At 38.4% G+C, this 24,650-nt stretch overlaps 1 protein-coding gene across 1 annotated transcript; it reads left to right on the forward strand.

The window, feature by feature from the left end:
* Positions 1–592: 592 nt before the first annotated feature.
* On the forward strand, positions 593–19,374 carry LOC138891962 (esterase FUS5-like). Its single transcript, XM_070175651.1, has 3 exons — positions 593–900; positions 19,144–19,242; positions 19,318–19,374. The coding sequence occupies exons 1-3, from the start codon at positions 682–684 to the stop codon at positions 19,372–19,374; spliced, it is 375 nt and encodes a 124-aa protein (XP_070031752.1). The 5' UTR covers positions 593–681.
* The last annotated feature ends 5,276 nt before the right edge of the window (positions 19,375–24,650 follow it).

Below are 24,650 nucleotides of genomic sequence, written 5' to 3' on the forward strand. Positions count from 1 at the left end.
TAGGTTTTGAAGAATATATCAGTTATTATTCCTTCAACCTCATGTATATGTACACACATACACATAACAATAGAGACAATATTGCGGTTCGTCCTATTAGCTTTTTAATGTTTAAGGGGTCGCAATTTGAGTACAAACCCATTCAAATTCCCAATCCGTCCAAGGTTTGGTCGCTTATTGACCCGCTGATTGTTGAACTTAGCACATCTTGACCCAACTCGTCTCAGCACATTTAAAATTGGGCTGATTTTTAGTCCAAATTGATTCGTAAATAACTTTGCTAAAATATCTTTAAAATAATATTTTTTTTGTTTGATATGTTATATAGGACCATAACATAATAATTTAATATGTTATATTAAAAAAGTAAACATTGAATTTGGCCAGCTATTAGAATCAGAGACGCACATATGTGTTATAGTGAGGGGCCACCGGACCTTGTAAGTTTCGGCAGAAATCTTGTATATGTATATACCTTAAAAATAGTTAATTTAAAACCTGAACATTAGAAATCTTTAGGGAACACTGATTAAGCAGAATATTGTGTCTAGTCGCGTTAAGATTCTGAGTCCGCCCAAAAAAGAAACGTTACTTCATAAATTGAAATGATGAGCAGCTGACCTTTAGTACACTAAGCTCCAGAAACAACTTTCTTACGAAAAAAATGAGAGGTAGAGCCATATGGAAAATAAATCAGAAAAGAAGCCTCGAGTTCTGTGCTTCCATGGCCATAGAGCCAGTGCTGAAATATTGAAGAAAGAAATGGAACTTGGTTGGCCACAAACTGTACTTGAGAAGCTCGATTTGGTTTTTGTGAACGGACCTTTTCTACTTCAAGACAAAGTCGACAGTCATGGCATTTTTCATCAACCCTACTTTGAATGGTTCCAAAATGATAAGGTTGTACCTCTTTCTTAACCTATAGTTTTTAATATAGAATAGTTCAATGCTAAAAATATGAGTCCGGAACCAAAGTGTGATTCTTTTGGACTCAAAAGATATAAATAGGTAAAAAAAGATAGTGTATCATTTTATATATAGCGCGGTTATTCATCGCGTTATACCTTAACAACACGTTTGTCCGTTAAGGTATAGCGCGGTAAATAATCGCGCTATATTTGAACTCAAATAGGGAGGGAGGTATATCACACATATAGGACGCGTTATAGTATAGTGCATCCTATATATGCGCTATACCTACTTAAAAAGGCGGGCCTCTATTTTTCCCGACCAGAAAACCAGAACCCCCCTTTCCACATTCCACCCCCCTCTCCCCCACCCCCCACCCCAAATTTTAAAGCAAAATAACCCCATTGGAACCCACCCATCCCACAAAAGGTGTACCTTCTCCGTATGGTAGCAAGCTAACACCGGATCTAAGTGGTTATCGCGTAATGGATTGTTCGTTTCGGCCCCCAAATCTTCACCTTTCAAAAAATTTTAAATCGAGCTATTCAGCCTTACTTTTTGGTAAAACTCATGTATAAAAAATACGTATTAGTTATTTTTTACTGTGGTCTATGTTTTTTCGTGATTGTTTTGTAATTTAATTAATTTTTTATTTTTTATCCGGATTAGTTTATTTATGTGCTAAAGAATTAGTAAAATAGATAAATTATTATTTTATGAATAATTAATGTTATTAGTTGTTATAAAAAATATTTATTAGTTTTTTTTTTACCGTGGTCTATATTTTTCGTGATTATTTTGTAATTTAATTAATTTATTTTTTATCCAAATTAGATTATTTATGTGCTTAAAAATTAGTCAAATAGATAAATTATTATTTTATGAATAATTAATGTTATATGGATTTTATTATTGTGCGTATATTAATATGTGACTTTATTATTGTTTAGTGCCCTTTTGTGTTATGTTATGCCCGTAATTGTAATGTAGTGGTCGTAATTATAATATAGTGCCATTTAGCGTAGTAAAACTGATAATAAATTTTAGCTAATGGTAGTTGACTTTGTTCATGGCCATTTTGAGTAGTGTTACTTTAGTGAAAAAATGTTGGAAACTAACATATGAAATATTAATATAGAAAATTTATCAACCTAATTATCTGTTATATGAATAATTACTAAATTATCTTTGTATTTATTAAAATTAATTATTTAATTATCAGTTAACCCCAAAAATGTCTGAAAAAATGATAGTTCAAACACAAACTCTCTCAAAATTTAGTCAACAAATGTAAGAAAATAACAATATTTGTCAAACTAAGTATTTTTATATGAATACTTATTAATTATATCATGTATAGTTATAAAACTTAATTATTTAATTCTATCACACCCAAAAATAGCTGAATAAGAAACAAACATATAAAATAATAAACTAACATTTAAAATAAGAAACAAACATGTAAAATAACAAACTAACATATAAAATAATAAACTAATATATAAAGTAATAAACAAACATATAAAATAATAAACTAACATATAAAATATGAAATAAATATATAAAATAATAAACTAACATATAAAATAATATAATAAACTAACATATAAAATAATAATATAGAAAATGTATCAACCTAAGTAATAATATATTAAAAATATCGATTAAATATTAATATAAAAGATATTGCAATATGTTTAAAGATGTTAAGCAATCAAAAAGAAAAATACTTTAATTAATATTGTTCAATTTACAGACATCGTCACGGAGGTTCCCTCTGTGCATCTCGGACCTGTTTCTCGAGAGCTACTGTTGCTACAGGGCAACCATAGGTCTTCATACATCTAGGACGGGCAGTGTCTGGCCCAGACATTCCGCCCTAGACATATAGACGATAAGTGGGAGTCCATTAGGGACCACCCACTCCAATACGCCTTCAGGATACGGGCTTCTACAAGATCATAGAGATCGGCTGGTTGCCGTTCGACTAGGCATTGATCATAGCTATGATAGAGCGGTGGCGACCGTAGGCACACACGTTTCATCTACCCATCGGCGAGGCTACCATCACGCTTAAGGACGTGGAGGTGCTTTTCAGGCTACCTGTCGATGGATTACCTGTAGCTTACCCGCTTGCTCTTAGAGAATATAGGGGAGTGCATTACCTGCATATGCTGCAGCGACTCACCGGTTTCCAGTCAGCATAGCCAACTGCATTGAGTGGGGCCAGTCGATTGTAGCTGATGCCCATCCGACAGCATCTGGTGGCGATGAATGCAGAGATTACGGATGATTCACTGACGGAGGATATCGACCGACACATGAGATTGTTGTTGCTGCCGATGTTTGGAGGTGTATTGTTCCCGAACACTTCAGGAAACCTAGTCAACTTGAGATTTTTGCATCATCTGGAGCGGCTAGATGATTTACCTAGTTACTGATGGGGTGCAGCTGTTCTAGGTTACATGTATATGCAGAAGTGTCGGGCGTGCATGGGCACTCAGAGAGACGTTGCGGGATTTTTACCGCTGCTACATGTGAAAACATAGTCAATTCTTTTCATGATTATAACATACATAGTAAGAAAAATACCTTAAATTTTACGTCCACAATCTATATTAGATTTGGGCCTGGGAGCGGCTCCTGCAGTTCCAGCCACCTCTACCCCCGATCGCTCCGGATGCACCACCTCTACTGTTTCTCCCTTTATCTTGGAGGTGGGTTGATAGACAAGGCTACGGACGCGAGGTCGAGGCTCGACATCATCTCCCCTATTACAGGTATTTATTGGATTTGCTTGAAGACGCGCAGGTACATATATACTTAAGATTACTTGGCTTGGCTTTGTATGTGTTACTTTTATTCACGATTTTTGTGTTTAATAAATAGTTCGTATGGAGGCCATACATCGACGCGCTCATAGCTGGTTTGCCCCATTATTGCTCTCGCGGCCGAGCTATGTGTAGCTCTTCCGTCCCACTGATATGTCTCGATATAGTCGAGCGTCACGCCACCGAGCGAGTCCCTCGCCAGTTTGGTCAACCGCAACTTGTACCTATTCCGCCCACTTGGGTTAGGACACATTACCGGCGGGATGATCGTTGCAGGGTTGACGAGACATACTTGGCCTAGCTAGAGGTCCAGATTGAGGTTTGGGACCAGAGGTATGACCTGATTCCACCACACCCTCCACCTGAGCGTACGGATGGCGAGAATGAGTATATGGGTTGGTATCACAACGTTACCCAACTTCTCGTCAGGAATCCCGTTCATCGCACTGGTGGTCGGTACATTCCATACGTCGGGAGGCATGAGGCATTGGTATATTATTTTTTATACTTACTTATAACGTTACATTATCCTTCCGTAATTAATATTTTACATGTTATGCAGGCTATTGGCTTACATCAGTTCCACCAGTTGGGACTGAAGATATTGCAGCACACCGGCGAGGGAGCGGCAGCTTTGCACGTGCATTGCCGTCGGGTTACTGATCTTGTTGTCGAGACATTGAGATGTGCCCGAGATGATGAGAGCTTAGGATACGAGACTGCTTATGTGCCGCTAGAGGAGTACCATCATGGGCCACCAGTGGAGCCTAAATGTGGTAGACGTGGTAGGCGTGGCCAGAGAGGAAGGGGTGTCCCACGAGGTTGTGGATGTCGGCAAGGAAGGGGTCCCTAGCAATGAGGCGTTGAGGCACCCATGGAGGATATTAGAGATGATCAGCCGGGTGACCACCCTGAGCCACACGATGCTCATCATGATATGCCGTCATTCAACCTTCAGTTGTCGCCAGATACTTCGCAGGTGACCCTGTTAGCTCCATTGGTGATCTCGGGCAAGGCCATAATGCTACAGGAGTGGGATCAGTATTTTCCTGATCCCCCAGAGCCATCGACGGTTGCTGATGATCATCCGACATGAGAGGTGCATAGTGGGTGACGAGTGAGTTATGGCTCATCACTGAGGGATGCTGAGGAGCTTTCACATACTTTATCTACTCTAGTACACCTTGATGTTCCGACAAAGCCTTGTGGCGCTACTAAGGCGTAGATTTGTTTATATTACTATTATTACTATTTGTTTATATCTCATTGATTAGTAAGTCATATCTAAAGCGTTTTTAATTTTTTTAAAGACATTGTCATTGCCCGTCACGGAGGCCACTTTGTGTGATACTGACATGCCGGAGACGAATGATCTTATTCAGGAGCCCGCTGAAACCATGGTATGACCATTAAAGCGTTTTTTGCTAACACGTACGTTATTAATTTATATTTTATATAGTAAAAATATCTTATTATTTTGTAGGTTACTTCTGGCCCGATGGCCGCTTCTACCGAGTTTGCCAGCCTTACCGACAATCACGCTGCATTGCATCCTCCGATAAAGAGGTAACGTGATGAGAATGATCCTGATAGCGTAGCCGGGCGGGATGGGATGCGCCTCAGGCTAGCCAATGTTTTAAAGCATACAGGTTGTGGGACACATTGACATTTATTATTATTTGTATATATGACATTAAATATATAATAACAACATTATTTATGTTTTACATAATTTGCGCATCTGTTTTTATTTCTCGGGTTAACACACAAAAAAACGACATCTTAACATAAAATTTAAATTCGTTACCAATTAAAGATAATACATGACACATATAACATACAAATAAAATATTACACCCAACGCATCAATGTGTTTGTTTAGTCACTATCGCCCATTATTCTGTGCTTCAACCACTAAAATTTCTCTTCCAACCTATTTTATTCTTTCTCTACCTCTTTTAGTTTCTCCTGCAATGCCGCAAGTTGTCCTTATAGTTTCACGATATGGAGTTACTATTCACCGGTCAAATTTCAAATGTCTAGCAAACATGATTTGTAGTATTCTTTCAATAGACCTCTCCGCCATCTGCTTGAATGACATCCGCACCATGGCAGTGACATGCAATCCACGTGCAGACTTCAATAACCCATTGTCATGACCTAAAATCCCACCACAGGCGTCGTGATGGCACTTAGTCTCTAAGACTAGGTAAGCTGATTACAATTATATTTCGAGCCATTTATTTTTGAAACATTTAATTTAATACAAGTGTCGAAACCAAAAGCGAAAATAAATATAACAACCTCTCAAGACTGGTAATACTGAATCACGAACTCTAACTGAATACATGCAATGATCTCAAGGATCGAATATACAATACTGTTCGAATAAGAGTTGATAGTACAATAAAATGGAAAGACTCCAAGGGACTGCGACGACCAAACAGCTCTACCTTGAATTCTTGCGATCAACACACTAACTCTGCCCGAGTCCGATATCTCCAATACCTGGCTCTGCACAAAAATGTGCAGAAGTATAGTATGAGTACCCCAGAGTGTGTACCTAGTAAGTATCAAGACTAACCTCGGTGGAGTAGTGACGAGGTACAGTCAAGACACTATTCAAATAACCTGTGCAATATAGCAGTATATAATAGTACTGAAAAACAATTAGCAATGATAGCAACAAAAATCAACCAGTGATATAAACAACAAAGCAACAAGAACACCATAATTATTGCTCAAACGAATAAGGAACACAAGTACAACTAATTAATCAAGTCCTTCAATTATAAATCATTCACATATAATTCTTTCGAATAAATACCTTCCGAAAATACTTCTTTCAAATAAATATCTTTCGATTATAAAATTATTTCAAATAAATATCTTTCAAATATACTTCTTGCAAATAAATATCTTTCGAATATAAAATTCTTTCAAATAAATATCTTTCGAATATACTTCTATTAAATAAATATCTTTCGAATATAAATTCTTTCAAATAAAAGTCACTCTGTGATACCTCATTTCATAATCATAAAACACGGGACTCGGCCCACTTTTATATTTTTATAACACGGGTCTCAACCTACTTTCATGTTTCCATGACGCCTCGTGCCCATATTTCTATCAAAACCGCACGGGTAACTCACGTGCCAATAATTAAAATCATCATATTTTTCCCGGCACCTCGTGCCCATATTTCATATTTGTTGCGACGTACAACCCGATCACATATAACACTAATCATACCTGTTGCGGCATGCAACCCGATCCCATATAACATAATCCACTCGGCACTAGTCATAGGCTCACAATTTCAACATAGATCAGACTATTATCAAGTTAATCGAAATAACAATAAACACAAGGAAAATCACAACATCACATGAAAATTACCAACGCAATAACCCCACATCATCACATAAGAATTACCAACACAATAACCCCACATCATCACATATCATCCCTGACAATAGCCACCCTTATCTCTCCTACAGCCACCCTTATCACTCCTATAATAGCCTCCCTTATCCCTTTGCCCTGACAATATCAATAGCCACCCTTATCGCTCTTATAATAGCCTCTCTTATCGCTCTGTTTAATAGCCTCCCTTATCACTCCGCCCGGACAATATCCCAACACACATAACAACAGTGAAATGCCACTCTTATGCTCGCATAATGTCAACAATGGAATGCCACTCTTATACGCCGCATAATAGTAACCCAAATCACACAACAATTCACACAGAATATTATCACAACATCACAACATCATCAACTCGTATTTACAAATTGCCCATAGGCCACAACCATTCCAAAGGTACAACAAAGTCAATTAATTTCACAACAGATAGTCCACGGCTCAACACAATGTATATATAATTTTAAAAACAACCACAGGGATGGGAAAATAACTCATCATAGGACAATACCTTCTTTAATCTAAATTTTTGATAAATATATAAATGCCTCAATTTAAACTTATTTAATTAATTATTTGCAGATGAAAAATTCATAATGTGATTATTTCTAAGAAATATCACATCAACAAACACACAGAATTCACATAAAAATCCAAGTGAAAATCACACCAAATTATCATATAAAATACAAACTCGACAAACAAGGAATGAGGCAATGCAAATGAAGGATTTATTAAATTCTAACAATTCTCCAATATAGTACATAAGGGCGTTTACGAATTTCAACTGATATAATTTGTACATATAAACCAAGTACGTACTCGTCACATCGTGTGCATGGTTTTCAATTACATAATTTCCACATAAGACTCAATTCCTAAGGGGTAATTTCCCCACTCAAGGTTAGGCAAGATACTAACCTCAAGCAACTCAATCCACTAATAAGCTCTTTTCCACGATTATCCAACTCTGAATGGCTCGAATCCAGATGAATATTTCCTTGAAAATCCTTCGGCAAAATCGTTACAAACCGAGCTTTCTTGATTCAGCTCTTTAGTGATATTAAAACCTCCAACTACTCTTAAAACTTCGATCTACATCAACATAATTCGATTGGACCAATATTAGTAAAATTTTCAGGTTTTAAGTCATTTAGACATTTTATCAAACACTTAGAGTGCATAAATCTCTACATCTCTTAACCATGGAATTCGTTCATCCAACTACCACCATTTACCAACAATTTATAACTTCCAATCATCACATGCGTGACCATTCATCTACATCCAACCAACAAAATTACATCAATTAATCACCTTTCAATCTCTACCATGGTTATGTATTTAAATTAGGAATTTATGGCTTCCAATCACCATACCATGAGTTCCAATACTTAATTCATACTCATATTCCCATAATAAATCCGTACATGTAAGTCTAAGGGTGTAGGATTACCTTTTTGGAAGAAATATTGCAAAATTCTCCTTTGAGTTCTTGAAGAATTTTCTTGAAGATCTAAGTATTTTATGTGTAGATTTCATCAATACTAGTGTAGTAATTATCACGAACCAAAACCTAACCCGTCGTGATGGCGCCTATCGTGATACTAGGCAAGCCGACATCTCCAAAACACTTTCAAGATTTAACAGAAATGAATTAAGACATTTAAAATGATCAGAGTTTTTCATAAAAAAGGGGTAAAACCCAATAGCATAAGTGCGGAAAAAAATAGACCGAAATCGGTGTGTCACTGAGTGCATGAGAATCTATACCAGGAGCAGTCTAATACAACATCTAAGGAATAAGAACTAAAATGAGAATAAGATAATGAAGGAGAGCCAAGGCCTGCGAACGTCATGCAGCTACCTCGATAGTCTCTGGAATCAGCTACTCAAATATCAACACCCGCTACGACCGGGAACACCTAGATCTGCACACGAAGTGCAGGATGTAGCGTGAGTACAATCAACTCAGTAAGTAACAAAAATAAATAAGGAGCTGAGAAAGTAGTGACGAGCTATACAATTACAGTTTATTTTTAATAATTCCAGCAAAGAATAGACATGCTTTCATCTCCGGTAGTTTAAGTCAAATCAATTTTATACAATTAAAGTTCAGGTATTCCGGATATAAAATCTTTCAAAAATTTCACAACAATGACAGATAGCAACTACGTGCATCAACAAATGAAAAACAAGTACAGCCTCTCAGGGCAATCGTCACTCAACTCGTCACAACGGCTCAATCACTCGGCTCTCAGCCCTCAGTACTCACACTCAATAGGTACCTGCGCTCACTGGGTGTGTGCAGACTCCGGAGGGGCTCCTTTCAGCCCAAGAACTATATCGCTACGGCGTGCAGCCCGACTCAATCATATAAGTAGCCATAAGGCTCGTTGCGGCGTACAACCCGATCCACAGTCCATAAATAGCCATAAGGCTCGTTGCGGGGCACCCTCACATAGCTCACAGCTCGGCACTCATGCCCTATCTCAGTCACTAACCTCTCCAGTCCTCTCGGGCTTTCAGAAATCATACAAATCAGCCAAAAGAGATAATAACAAGTGTCAACAAGAAAACAAAAGGAAACGGAGATATGACTCGCAAGTAGCACTGTGACTGAGTTCAAGACAGCAAATAATAGTTAATCAACAAGTACTAGACCGTTGCGGGTCCCAACAATGATAACATATGGCCTAAGCATGGTTACTAATATGAATGGCAGTCAAATTTCTAGAAGACAGAGGGAGCATGTAATTAACAATAAGCTATTCGACTTTACAGTCTCACGGGACGGACCAAGTCCCAATCTCCCACGGTGCACGCCCACACGCCCGTTACCTAGTATATGCGTCACCTCCAAAATAATAACATCATACCAAAATCCGGGGTTTCATACCCTCAGGACCAGATTTAAAACTGTTACTTACCTCAAACCGCGCAAAATCCTACTCCGTAATGCCTTTGCCCCTCGAATCAATCTCCAAATGCTCCGAATCTAGCCACAGACAGTACGAGATAATCAATATAGGCTAAATGGATCAATTCCACAAGAAAACTACTAAATTATAACCCAAATCCGAAATCGGCTCAAACCCGGCTCCCGAGCCCACATCTCGAAATCCGATAAAAGTCACAAAATCCGAAAGCCCATTCACTCAGGAGTCTAACCATATTAAATTCATCAAAATCTGACATCATTTGGTCCTCCAAATCCCCAAAATCCACTCTCCAATTCTCAAGCCCCAAACCCCCAAATTTCACTTCAAAATCTTGCTAATTAGGTGGGGAAATCAGTGGGGAATCAAGATTTATGATCAAAAACGAGTACAAAAAGCTTACCTCAATAATCTCCTCAAAACTCTTCTCCAAAATCGCCTAAGTCCGACTCTCAAATGGTGAAATAAGACTAAAATCGCGAACCCTTGCTTTGAAGCCTTCTGCCCAGACTTTTCGCATCTGCGGACCCACTGTCGCATATGCGACGCCGCACCTGTGAAAAATCCATCACAGGTGCGGATTCCACTCCTGCGGCTACAAGACCGCATCTGCGCCTATCGCCGGTGCAGAAACCCATCGCGCTTGTGGCTAAAACTCGCACATGCGCTCAACTGCCCGCTTTTCCGACCATCGCAGGTGCGGGAAAATTTTTGCACCTATGGCTTTTGCTCAACTCATCCATGCCCGCTTCGGCGTGGTCGCACCTGCGGTTCACACTCCGCAGGTGCGATTACACCAGCAACAACAGCACTTTAACTGCCCTTTCAAATCAAAAACCAAGTCTGAAACCTTCCGAATTCCACCCGAGGCCCCCGGGACCTCAATCAAACATGCCAACAAGTCATATAACCCAATACAAACTTAGTCGAACCTTCGAATCACTCAAAACAACATCAAAACACCGATTATACACGGATTCAAATCTAAAGAACTTCTAAACTTCTGAATTCCGCAAACGACACCGAAACCTACCAAACCACGTCCGATTGACCACAAATTTTGCACACAAGTCCTAAATTACACCATGAACCTACTCCGATTCCCGGAAATCAAATACGACCCTGATATCAAAATTTTCACTGCCGTCCAAAATTGCCAAAATTCCAACTTTTGCCAATTCAAGCCTAATTCTACTACAGACCTCCAAATCACAGTCCGGACACGCTCCTAAGTCCAATATCGCCAAACGGAGCTAACAGAACTAACGGAACTCCACTGCAGAGTCGTCTTCACACAATTCCGACTACGTTCAAACACCTAAGACTTAAGCTTCCGTTTTAGGGACTAAGTGTCCCAAAACACCCCGAAACCAAAAACAAGACCTCCCGACAAGTCACATAAGCAGGAACAGATACCGGAAAAACAGTAAATAGGGGATCGGGGCTAATACACTCAAAACTACCGCCCGGGTCATTACAGAACTGATGAAATTTCATACCAGTGCTAGCGCCAAATGCCTATACTTCACTGGTTTTCAAAGTTGCTGAGAGGGCTGGCGTGCCACAATTCGCGCGTTGCACTGTCCCTAGCACGCTCCCAGTTATTTTCTTTTCAATTTCTTGCTTCACCACTCACCCTCATTTGATATCTTCTATGATATAGACCCGAATTGACTTCAAATTTTTCACATAAGTTATAAATAACAGTACGGACCTATTTCAACTTTCGAAACTGGGATCCGACCCCGACATCAATAAAGTCAACTTCCGGTCAAACTTTCCAAAATCTTCCATTTTTCCAACTTTTTCCAATTCATGTCGAAACAACCTACGGACCTCCAAATCAACATCCGGACATGCTACTAAGACCCAAATCACCATCCGGAGGTATTGGAACCATCAAAACTCCATTCTGGAGTCGTTACATAAAAGTCAAACTCCGATCAACTCTTACCGCTTAAGCTTCTAAAATAAGAATCTTTCTTCCAAATTGATCCCGAATCATCCGAAGACCATATTCGACTGCACATGCAAGTCATAGTACCTAATGCGAAGCTTCTCGAGGCCTTAAACTAACGAACGAGATGCTAATTCTCAAAATAACAAGTCGGGTCGTTACACCCAATCGAAAGACTCTAACACATTTGTAGTCAGAATTTCCCATATTCTACCATCATCCGCATGGAAATTCCACTTGTCAAGCTCATGTCGTATCAACCAACGATAGGTTTATGGGTATTCCTGACTAATCAAATCCATTTGCCTCCTCAATTTACACTCTTGGTGATCTGTTGCAGCCATCCACATTAAATCATGCAAGTCCTTGTAGCCCTATAGAAGTTGGCCTTCAAGTGCCTAACATAGTAATGGTGGTAGGCATATGGTTCCTGCCATGCACGCAAATTCTGTACATAACTTAAAATACCACCATGCCGATCAGATATTATATAAATACCTGAATATTGTTTGACAATGTGGTCCTTCAAGTGGTTCAAAAACAATGTCCACGTCTCTTGGCTTTTATTGGCACAAATAGTAAATGCTAGGGGAAATATACTTCCATTAGCATCTACTGCAATGTCGATCAACAACTTAATATCATATTTTCCATAGACATGAGTGCCTCTATGGATATTACCAGCCAACAATGCACAAAACCACCAATGGCTGGTTGAAATGTCCATAACACATATCTGAATATGTATTTTGGTATTCATGGACTCCACTCAAGCTTTCATTTAAGAACAGTCCCGGGGTTAAAGTGTTGCAATGCAGCCATGTACCTGGGTAGAGCGGTAAATGACTTATCCCAGTTACCATAAACAATTTCAAAAGCACGTTTACGCCCGAGAAATGTCTTTTTTGGTAATGGTACATCCATATACCTGGTGGACAGATGTTATTTTTCGACTTTAAAAGTTTCAATCAAAACAAATGAAAACACACCCAAGAAATGAAAACAACAGTTAATTACATATTTACATCCCCACCCCACACTTTAAATTGTGGCATGTCCTTATGACACAAAAATAAAAAGCAAGAGGTAAAGAAAACTCCCCTGGACTTTTTTCGTTTCCGAGAACTTGTGAACTCCACCCCTAAATATGAATGTATTTTTCGATTTCGCTCCTCTGGATTATTTATGGAGCTCATCAGGCCAAAGTCCTTTAGGGATTTTGAAAGACCCGCTCTTTTCTTTCTTTCTTGGCCTCGTTTTGAGTGAAGGATTGTTCTTGTAGGATTATCCTTAACTTGTTTCTACATTCATTTACAAGATCAATCCCTGCATATTCCTGAAAATTCCTAAAAACAAAATCCACATGATCAAGGTTAAAATAAGATAATGAAGAAGAAGGGTCATGTGAGTGTTTCTCTGATATGTCCAATACCATTTGTTCTTCATTCTCTTCTAATAAAAATTGTGGTTGTCGATAGGTGGATAAGGATTTGAACTCTTCTTTTATTGATGCACAATCAACCCAAGCCTCATCTTCAATCATCTCAGTTGCACAAGAGTCCTCTTACAGAGTGGAAAACTCTCTCTGTAGATGTTCATCGTCTTGGGTAGGATAAATTTCACATGGTATATCTTTCATATATTTACCATCACAATGCAATGGGCTTTCTGAAAATATACTTATTATTTGACTCACTTGCATTGTTAGGTTGTTAATGGCTTCATCATCTTGTGTAAACCTCTCTTTCACCTTATTTATGAACTTGTACATAAGCTCTTCTAAACTACCAGTCTAATCTTGAGGTGGTTGTCTCACTTCGCTTTCATTCCAGTCATAATAAGGGTATTCATCCCAACCAGAGTCAGAATTATACCCATATGAATCCTCATACTTGTACGGACTAGAGACAAAGTGAGACAAAAGATGAACCATAAGAAGAATACCTACCTGCTTGACAATCAACCCATAGATGATTTCCACCGCATTTAAAACACAGAGCAGACTGCTGACAGTGTTCAGCTGCTAACTCTTCAACCATTTTCTTAGGCTGGTTGTATGAAGAATACCTACCTGCTTGACAATCAACCCATATATGATTTTCACCGCATTTAAAACATATAGCAGACCGCTGATAGTGTTCAGTTGCTAACTCTTCAACCATTTTCTTAAGCTGGTTGTACTCGATCTTTATAATATTTAGAGTTCAGTATCAAGAATATGCTCTTCAAGATTTCTTCAACAAAAAGAATCTTGAAGAGAAGTAAACCAAACAAACTAAAAATAAAAGAAAAAAAATAAAAAGCTAATTCCTGAATTAGCACTACAAACTACTTCAAACACCATGGATTGCCAATCCCCGGCAACGACATCAAAATTTGATGAGCGCAAAACACACACTTAAATTGTGCTCGCTAGTCAAAGATAGTATAGTATAATATCGTGTACACGTGGATTGAATTTAAACAATATTATTGTAATTTGTAGCTAGATTGATATTCAGGAGGATCAACAGTTAAGGTTTATATAATTAATAATCTAAAATCTACAGCTATTAACTAATGACAATCGCAACAAAGGTAAGCAAGGGATTTATCAATGGAAAAAAATATAGGTTGATTGGATAGGAGCAAGATAATTGTTCGGGATCTAGCTCTAGATAATTCACTTCTAATGTTCAAGTGAGTCTCTCGAATTCACTTAATTATCAATACAAATATTTAGTAGAAACTCCTCTCTCGATTAAGTCCTAACCTCACAATATGAACCAATTTAAGCTCGGTGAAGATATGCAAGAACTCGTAATGGATTGGTCTTTAGGAGAACCTCTTTTGATTATCCTCCTAACAAGATTTAATCAAGGATTCAACTAGACTCTTTCGATTACTTAGAAGAATCTATGAACTCAACCAACAATATAGTGTAAATATATCACAAGTTATGCCTCTTTCGATTACAAGAACAAGTGAACATAGATGCAATAATTAAATCTTCCAAAAATGATTCTAATACATAAAAAAAGAGTTATAATCCATAAACAACCATCAATACACCAAATCCATCAAAACCCAAAAGGTTCTACTCCATAGACATGGAGAAGTTCTTCACAAATGAAATAAAAGTAGAGAGAAACATAAATACAATCCTAACCCGGATCTTGAGTGAGGAAGGAATGATGAAATTCTTGTACTTGTGTTCTTCAAACTCCTCCTTAGCCTCATTGGCCTCCCTAAGTCGAAATCTGTCCAAAAGTGTGTCACAAATGGTGTTTTGGGGTATTTAATCCGCCCCCAAAAAAAATTCAGGACGAATCTACCCTTTCTTAGCGAAATGGCACTTTTCCCGGACAGGATATGCGCGATCGCGCACCTGCTCGCGCACTTGGTCGCGCATTTTGCATATTGTTCTGCCCAAGTGCGCGCCCAGGTGCGCGATCGCGCACTTGGTCGCGCACCTGGGTAGTAAGTTGGGAATTTGGAAAAATGTAAAACATGAAAGTTGTATTCCTTCTAAATATCTTTCTAATGATATATTGTGAAGCCCAAACGGAGTTCGGAGCGAAAGGTTATGTACATTTTACTTGACACTGCACAATATGCTTGCTCGATTCTTCATTTCGTTCCACTATCATCCGTTGATCCCAGAACTCGATCCCGACTTAATCCTTGGGCTTTTATTCAAACTTCAAAGCTCCAGAATAACTTGAATTCATTTTATAACATCTACATAGATCGGAATCACTCCTACAAGACATAGAACACACAATTAGTGTAAAACACTAGCGATTAAAGCTCCAACTAAATTAAAGTGCAGTAAATTTGAGTACGATAAGCGACTAAAACATAAGATTATAGCCTACCATCAAACTACACTTCATAATGACACAACCTTTTTAAACAATTCTCATAACTCATCATACCAAGAATATTTAAAATAGACTAAGCACAATAGTGTAGCATCTTCACCTCAAGAATTGACTCACAAGCACCACACATTATTTACAACTTACTCACTTACTCTGACATAGAGGTCAACGACAGTACCTTTCCTTCATGAATCAGGTGCCCTCACACAACAAAAAAGAGTAGTTCTACACACAATAAAAATTAAGAACAATTAGGAACTCAAGATAGAACGAATTCACTCACTCTCAGAGACAATATTCACATGCCACAAAAGATGAACCATAAGATTGCTTGTAGTGTACTACTCTACTAATTGAGCTCATTCAGTCAAGGATCGAGTAGGACTTTAATAAGTTATAATGTAGGATGCGGGACGAGTAGGATACATTTAGATATAAGAGTGACTATACCTCACTAAGCACTATTAATACATGCATTTCATTCAAAACCCCACACTTATGTCAAACCAATACTCTACCTTCACATCAATATACATTAACTTCCAACTTCTTTAAGCATAATTATATCAAGTAACCACTATCAAGGAATATTTTTCACAATCATACATTTATTTTTTTTCAATTCTAGTGGCTCTTTCTTTTTTAAAATAATGCACATTTCTCCTTAGTTCAATAGTTCCACTCAAAAGCCAAACCAACCACCCCCAGAATTCAGCTTTTACAAAGTTCATACAATTTCAAGTGTTCACGAGAGGTAAATGGTTCAAATAGATGGTCAATTCAAACAAAAGGGTAAGGCTTGTAATGTGGTTGCCAAAAAAACAAGATTATAGGCTCAAAGAGGGTTAACTATGATACATAATAATTTTGTGGGTAAACACATATATCTGGCTCAACAAAGAAATGCCTATATCACTTCCAAGACTGAATAAAACTACTATTTCACTTTGCAAATACACGGGGCAAGTTCTAGACATCAAATACAATGCACAGAATAATACAAAACCTTACACACACATGGCACATAACTCACTCAGAATCGGACTCATCAAGACACTCTAATTAAAGTAGTTAACCAAAGTTAAGATCGTACAATTTAAGGTGCTTATACAAGAGTCAAAAACTGAGCCTAAGCGTCACAACTAAAGCACTTGTTATTCTCAAGATATAATGAAGTCGAGAGATATTGCTTTCATTTAAAATCACAACACAAGGTTTTCTACTTCTAAAAAAAAATTAACTACACCTGGTTCAAATAAAACCCTTGAAAAAGAACCGCGGCACAAAGAAAACAAAGTGGAATTTATTATACTACCTAAAGAAAATTATAATTTTTTTTTCGACTTTAAAAATTTCAATCAAAAGAAACCGAAACACTCTAATTAAAGTGCAGTAAATTAGAGTGCAATAAGCGACTAAAATATTAGATTATAGCCTACCATCATGCACATTATCCTATTGATGATGACTCCCGAATGGACCACCATGATTCAACATATCAAAACTAGGCATATTTCGACTATCCATTGGTTCATAACTTGTAAAATTCATATCTGGTCGGTACCCCCTGTGAAATATATGAGTGTTAATACACATTCAATACATAAAAATAAACATCGTAAAACAAAGAAAAATTGAACGTTTGCTCACACTCATACGGTTACAGATATCTTCCGGTTACTTTAATATTCACTGAACGTTTGCTCACACTCATTATTTTACATAACAACGATACCAATCTATCGTACTCCTTTATAAGTGAAAACTTAACATGAAACTGTGGTGAACAACTATAGCGTACTGATTTATTCTCCACCACAACCTCAACTCCTCTCCCCCCTCCCCCCCCCCCCCCCCCAATATAATGAAACCCTAATTTTTTACTATTCAGACATTATGACAAAATATAAAATAACTTAACGAACAAATATTTTGGAAGACCTGAATGATACAGAATGAATTTTTACCTAATTCTGGAACTCCTTAAATAAGAAAAAAACCAGACGGGGGGTACAAAAATTGAAGTATAGTGCATGCATAGTAGGCGTTATATATTTAGCCCATACGTAATAAGCGCTATACCCATATGCATTATTGGTGGTCAGTTAAGTGCAGAAGAATTATTTGTGGGCAGGACATTTTATATATAGTGCGGTTATTTACCGCGCTATACCTTAACGGACAAACGTGTCGTTATGGTATAGTGCGGTGAATAATCGCGCTATATATAAAATGGTACATAGTTTTATTTTTACCCATTTATGTCTTTTGAGTCCAAAAGAACCACACTTTGGTTTCAGACTCCTAAAAATATAGCGTTTGTGTTTATACATGATAACTTTGAGCCGAATATCTATCAGAAACAACCTCTCTACTTGCATAAAGGTAGGGGTAAGACTGCATACTCACTACCGTCCTCATACCTCACTTGTGGGAATACACTGGGTATGTTATTATTATTGTTGAATCTAATACTAAAATCTTAAAGGTTGAACTCATAGAGCGTAAATTCAAAATTCGCCTCTATTCACAGGTTCAGTAGTATCAAGAGATTTGGGCTGGGTCGAACATTATATACAGTGGCGTACCCATCCTTTGCCAGGTATGGTCAAGCACACACCCTTCGCCGAACAATTATACAGCGTATAAAAGTTAAATGGATATATTTTATACTTTAAACATCCCTAACACAATCGAGTGAGGCAGCCGAGCGATTCAGGGTATTCAAAGGGACATGTTATTCCGGGTTCAAAGTTCTGCTCATTTTGTTTTTCAAAACTAAACGGAGACCACCATGTGTAGTCTATTTGATTCTTTTTCAATCCAAAAATATTTCCAATAAAATAACTCTTAAACTTAAAATATTGACTTTTTTAAAGTTTGAACACTTTTGATAAAATTCCTGGCTATGCCCCTGGTTATATCTACGCACATATATGTTCGCCTCTGTGTCAGAATTGAACTAAATTTATATTGAAGAATTCACTATTTTACTCAAAACATATAGCGTCTATATGTTGGATTCGCCATTGTTAAGAGACGACACTCTTGTTCCGAAAATAAAGCTAGAAGCTAATTTAATTGAACAAATGATAGGATACATTTGAATTTCTTGTATAAACATAGAAAATATTAATTTATTGAACTACTGATGGTGGATATTTTGATTTTAAATCTTTCACTAATTTGGTATAATACAATTTACTATCTTGTAGGACTACAAAGAATTTTACAATTTCGATGAACGTGTTGAATACGTAGAAGCTAACATGGAGAAGTATGGACCATTTGATGGTGTTCTAAGTTTCTCTCAGGTAAGTATTATTATTCCATTCTTGGATTCTTAGATAAATTAATGAAAATTTTCATTTCTATTACTTCTATTTTAGGGAGCAGTTTTAACTGCATCAATGCCTGGAATGCAAAGGGAAAGAGTGTGTCACTGACTCGAAATTCCCACATTCGGAACCGTGACGGCGCCTAACATTTCACTTGCTAGGCAAGCCAACGTTAGAATAATTTAAACTATTTTTAACAATCTATTTTAGTTAATAGTAAAGAAACCAACAAGCGGAATAATATCTGAATTTTTAAATGAACAAACTAAAATAATAACGATATCTAAATACCATTCCAAAACTGGAGTCACAAGTGCACGAGCTTCTAGAATAATACAAACAAGGATCTGAATAAAAATAAAGCTGTCTAAAAGAAAGCACACAACTAAAATAAAGTAGAAGGGGACTTCAGAGTTGAGAACGTCGTGCAACTATACCTCAAGTCTCCACTGATAGCTGAATCCGAGCAATGTGGGGCTCACTTTTTGGAACCCGACGAAAAATCACGGAATCCGGACAACCATTCCGATACGAGTTCAACCATATAAAAATAATCGAATTCCGACATGAGATTGCCCTTCAAATCCTAAAATTATAGTTTTATGAAGTTTTGATAATTTTTCCCAAATTTTCATCTCTAAATGCTAATTAAATAATTAAAACAATGATATATTTATGTATATTAACCAAATCCGAGTAAGAATCACTTACCCCGATGAATTTCTTGAAAAACCCACGAAACATCGCCACAAACCGTGCTCTCTAGGTCCAAAAATAAAAAAATGAGATGAAGCCCTCGTTTATATGGTACCACATATGATCTCCCAATGTGCTGACCGCACATTGTTTTTGTGCCGTCCGCAAATCCCACGTTCTGTGGCCGCAATCCAAATTGTGCGGTCGCACTTCAGCAGCTCTACACTACTAGGTTTCAGTAAATTAACCATAACTTTCTCTACAAATGTCGAGATGATTAATGGTATACCTTTCTAGAAACTAGACGCAAAGGGCTACAACTTTTATTTTTGAATCATCTCCTAATTCCTTGTAAAGTAAACGATATAAGCTTCCAAATTCGGACCATCGAACCTGTAGAATCTCCTTTTGGCGGCCGCGAGAGGAATTCTGCGGACCGCACAATTTCAACTGCGGTCCATATATTTTCAACTGCGGTCCATATATTTTTAACTGCGGTCCGCACAATTACTATTGTCTCCGCACTTTGGGAGTTTACGGCCGCACATTCGCACTTCAAAATGTGCCCTCTGTACTTCAACTGTTCCAGAACATCATCAGAGTGCCCGGAATTCCCAAACTCGTTCAAAATTCACCCTGAAACTCACGCAAGATACTCGGGACCCCGTTTAAATATACCAACCAATCCCGTAACATAACAAGGACCTACTCGAGGTCTCAAATCACGTCAAACAACGTCGAAACTATAATTCGCACCTCGATTCAGACTTATGAGTTTATGAAATTTTTAATTCTATAACTCACGCCGAAACATGTTAATTCAATCCGGAATAATCTCAAATTTTGCAGGTAAGTCCCAAATAACATAACGGAGCTATTCCAACTCTCAGAATCTCAATCCGATTCCGATATCGATAAAGTCAAATTCACGATCAAACTTTGAAAATCTTTAGCCTTTAGATTTCTAGTTTCCGCTAAATGGCGATAATTTGAGCTAGGGACCTCCGAATTCGATTCCGGACATTCACCCAAATCCAAAATTCCGATACGGACCTACCGTAACTGTCAAAATACTGATCTGGGTCCATTTACTCAAAACGTTGACCGAAGTCAACTCGATTGAGCTTTAAAGCTCTATTTTATATTTTAATTAAATTTTCACATAAAACCTTTCCGGAAAATTTACGGACTGCCCACGCAAGTCAAGGAATATTGAAAGGTGCTATTTGAGGTTTTAGAACAAATAATTAATTATTAAATTTAAAGATGACCTAACGAGTCATCAAAATCTCCACCTCTAAAACAAACGTTCGTGCTCGAACGGAATTAGAAAAGTACCTGCGCTGGTGAAAAGGTGTGGATATCTACTCCGAATGTCTGACTCAAACTTCTAGGTAGCTGCCTCAATCGACTGACCTCTCCATTGCTCCTGAACTGAAGGATAACTTTTAGACCTCAACTATTGGACCTGCCGGGCTAGAATAGCTACCGGCTCCTCCACATAAGTCAAATCTTTGTCCAGTTGGACTGAGCTGAAATCTAACACATGGGACGGATCACCATAATATTTACGAAGCATCGACACATCGAAAACTGGATGAACTACTGATAAACTAGGTGACAATGCAAGCATGTAGGCTACTTCACCCACCCTTTCAAGAATCTCAAAGGGTCCACTATACCTAGGGCTCAACTTGCCCTTCTTTTCGAATCTCATTACACCTTTCATAGGTGAAACCCGGAGCAATACTCTTTCTCCAACCATGAATGAAATATCACGAACTTTACGGTCGGCTTAACTCTTTTGCCTAGATTGAGCTGTGGGAAGTCGATCCTGAATAATCTTGACCTTATCCAAGGCATCCTGTACCAAATCGGTACCCAACAACTGAGCCTCTCCCGGTTCAAACCAGTCAAATGGCAAACGACATCGCCTCCTGTATAATATTTCATATGGAGCCATCTAAATGCTCGACTGGTAGCCTTTATTATAGGCAAACTCCGTAAGTGGCAAGAACTGATCCCAAGAATCTCCAAAGTCTATAACACAAGCGCGAAGCATATCTTCCAATATCTGAATAGTACGCTCTGACTGTCCGTCTGTCTATGGATGAAATCCTGTACTCAACTCAACCCCGTGCCTAAATCATGTTGTACAACCCTCCAGAAGTGCGAGATGAACTCTGTACCTCGATCAGAAATGATAGACACGGGCACACCATGAAGACAGACAATCTCGCAGATGTAAATCTCCGTTAACCGCTCTGAAAAATAGGTAACTGCTACTGGAATGAAATGTGCTGATGTGGTCAACATGTCCATAATGACCCATACTGCATCGAACTTTCTCTAAGTCTGTGGGAGCCCAACAACAAAATCCATAGTGATACGCTCCCACTTCCACTCAAGAATTTCTAACTTCTGAAGCAAACCCCCAGGTCTCTGATGCTCGTACTTGACTTGCTGACAATTTAGACACCGAGCTACATATGCAATTATATCATTTTTCATTCTCTTCCACCAATAATATTGCTGCAAATCTTGATACATTTTGGCGGCACCTAGATGAATAGAATACCGGGAACTGTAGGCTTCTTCAAGAATTAATTCACGAAGCTCATCCACATTAGGCACACAAATACGACCCTACATCCGCAGAACACCATCTTCCCCCACAACAACCTGCTTGGCACCACCGTGCCGAACCGTGTCTTTAAGGACAAGCAAATGAGGATCATCATACTATCTCTCTCTGATGCACTCATATAAAAAAGACTGAGCGACTGTGCAAGCTAGAACTCGACTGGGATCTGAAACATATAACCTCACAAACTGATTGGCCAAAGTCTGAACATCTGCAGCTAACAAGCTCTCACCAATCGGAATATATGCAAGGTTGCCCATACTCATAGCCTTTCTACTCAAAGCATCGACTACCACATTGGCCTTTCCGGGGGTGATACAAAATGGTGCTATCATAGTCTTTCAACAGCTCCAACCATCTCTTCTGCCTAAAATTGAGATCTTTTTGTTTGAACTGATACCGTAAGCTATGATGATCAGTAAATACCTCACACGAGACACTGTAAAGGTAATGCCTCCAAATCTTCAGCGCATGAATAATGGCTGCTAATTCTAAGTCATGAACAAGATAATTCTTCTCGTGAACTTTCAATTGTCGCGACGCGTATGCAATCACCCTGCCATCTTGCATTAATACTGCACCAAGCCCAATGCGATATACATCAAAATATACCGTATAAGATCCTGAACCTGTGGGCAATACCAACATTAGCACTGTCGTCAAAGCAATCTTGAGCTTCTGAAAGCTCAACTCACACTCGTCTGACCATCTGAATGGGGCACCCTTTTGGGTCAATTTGCTCAATGGAGATGCTATAGATGAAAACCCCTTCACAAACCGGCGATAATAACCTGCCAAACCTAGGAAACTCTGGATATCTCTAGTTGAAGTAGGTCTAGGCCAATTCTGAACTACCTCCATCTTCTTAGGATCCATTTTTATGCCTTCTGCCGATACAACATGCCCCAAAAAGGCAACCGAGTCTAACCAAAATTCGCATTTTGAAATTTGGCATATAGTTGATTATTCTTCAAAGTCTGAAGCACAATCCGAAGATGTTGTTCATGCTACTCTCAACTGCTGGAGTAGATCAAGATATCATCAATGAATACAACCATAAAAGAATCCAAATAGGGTTTGAATATCTGGTTCATCAAAACCATAAATGTTGCTGAGGTATTTGTTAGCCCAAATGACATCACTAGGAATTCGTAATGCCCATACCGAGTATGAAAGGCTGTCTTAGGGACATCGAATGCCCTAATCTTCAACTAATGGTAACCAGACCTCAAATCGATCTTTGAAAACAACTTGGCACCCTGAAGCTGATCGAATAAGTCATCAATTCTTGGCAACGGATACTTGTTCTTGATAGTAGCCTTGTTCAACTTCCGATAATCTATACATATTCGTATTATACCACCTTTCTTCTTTACAAATAACACGTGTGCACCTCAGGGCGATACGCTAGGTCTAACGAATCCCTGGTCCAGTAAGTCTTGTAACTGCTCCTTCATTTCCTTTAGCTTCAGTGGAGCCATACGGTATGGTGGAATAGAAATGGGTTGGGTGCTTGGAGCCAAATCGATACATAAGTCAATATCTCTACCGAATGACATTCCTAGAAAATCTGCAGGAAATACATCTGGAAACTCACGGACAACTGGAACTGAATCCATAGAAGGAACTTCGGTGATAGGATCGCGAATATAGGCAAAATAAAATGTCCTGGGAGGATGATCCCTACCATAAGTACACATACCTCTAGGTGAGGCGACTCTGAAATTACCGGAATGACGGGGCCTCTTATCTGACACTGGCCCTCTCTCCTGAGCACGAAATAACTCGATCCGCCTAGCAATATTCACAGCTGCCTGGAAGGAAATATCATTCCCTCTCTCCTTGGCCATCTGAAGCCTGTTAGTATAAGTGAGTCCATCAATGAATCTCCTCACTCTCTCCTTTTTAGTAGGAAGCAAGACGATGACATGAAGTGCTAAGTCCACAAATCGGGTCTCATACTGGGTAACAGTTATTCTACCCTACTGGAGATGCTCAAACTGCCTACGGTATTCCCCTCTTAGTGTAATAGGAACAAACTTCT

The sequence above is a fragment of the Nicotiana tomentosiformis genome, chromosome 5 (assembly GCF_000390325.3).
Source record: "Nicotiana tomentosiformis chromosome 5, ASM39032v3, whole genome shotgun sequence".
In the NCBI taxonomy this organism is placed as follows: Eukaryota; Viridiplantae; Streptophyta; class Magnoliopsida; order Solanales; family Solanaceae; genus Nicotiana; species Nicotiana tomentosiformis.

Excerpts from the sequence above, each read along its gene's own strand:
- LOC138891962 (XM_070175651.1), top strand. The coding sequence starts at position 682 with ATGGAAAATAAATCAGAAAAGAAGCCTCGAGTTCTGTGCTTCCATGGC. Across the intron at positions 901-19,143 it reads AATGGTTCCAAAATGATAAG|GACTACAAAGAATTTTACAA; the intron begins GTTGTACCTCTT and ends ACTATCTTGTAG. Across the intron at positions 19,243-19,317 it reads GTGTTCTAAGTTTCTCTCAG|GGAGCAGTTTTAACTGCATC; the intron begins GTAAGTATTATT and ends CTTCTATTTTAG.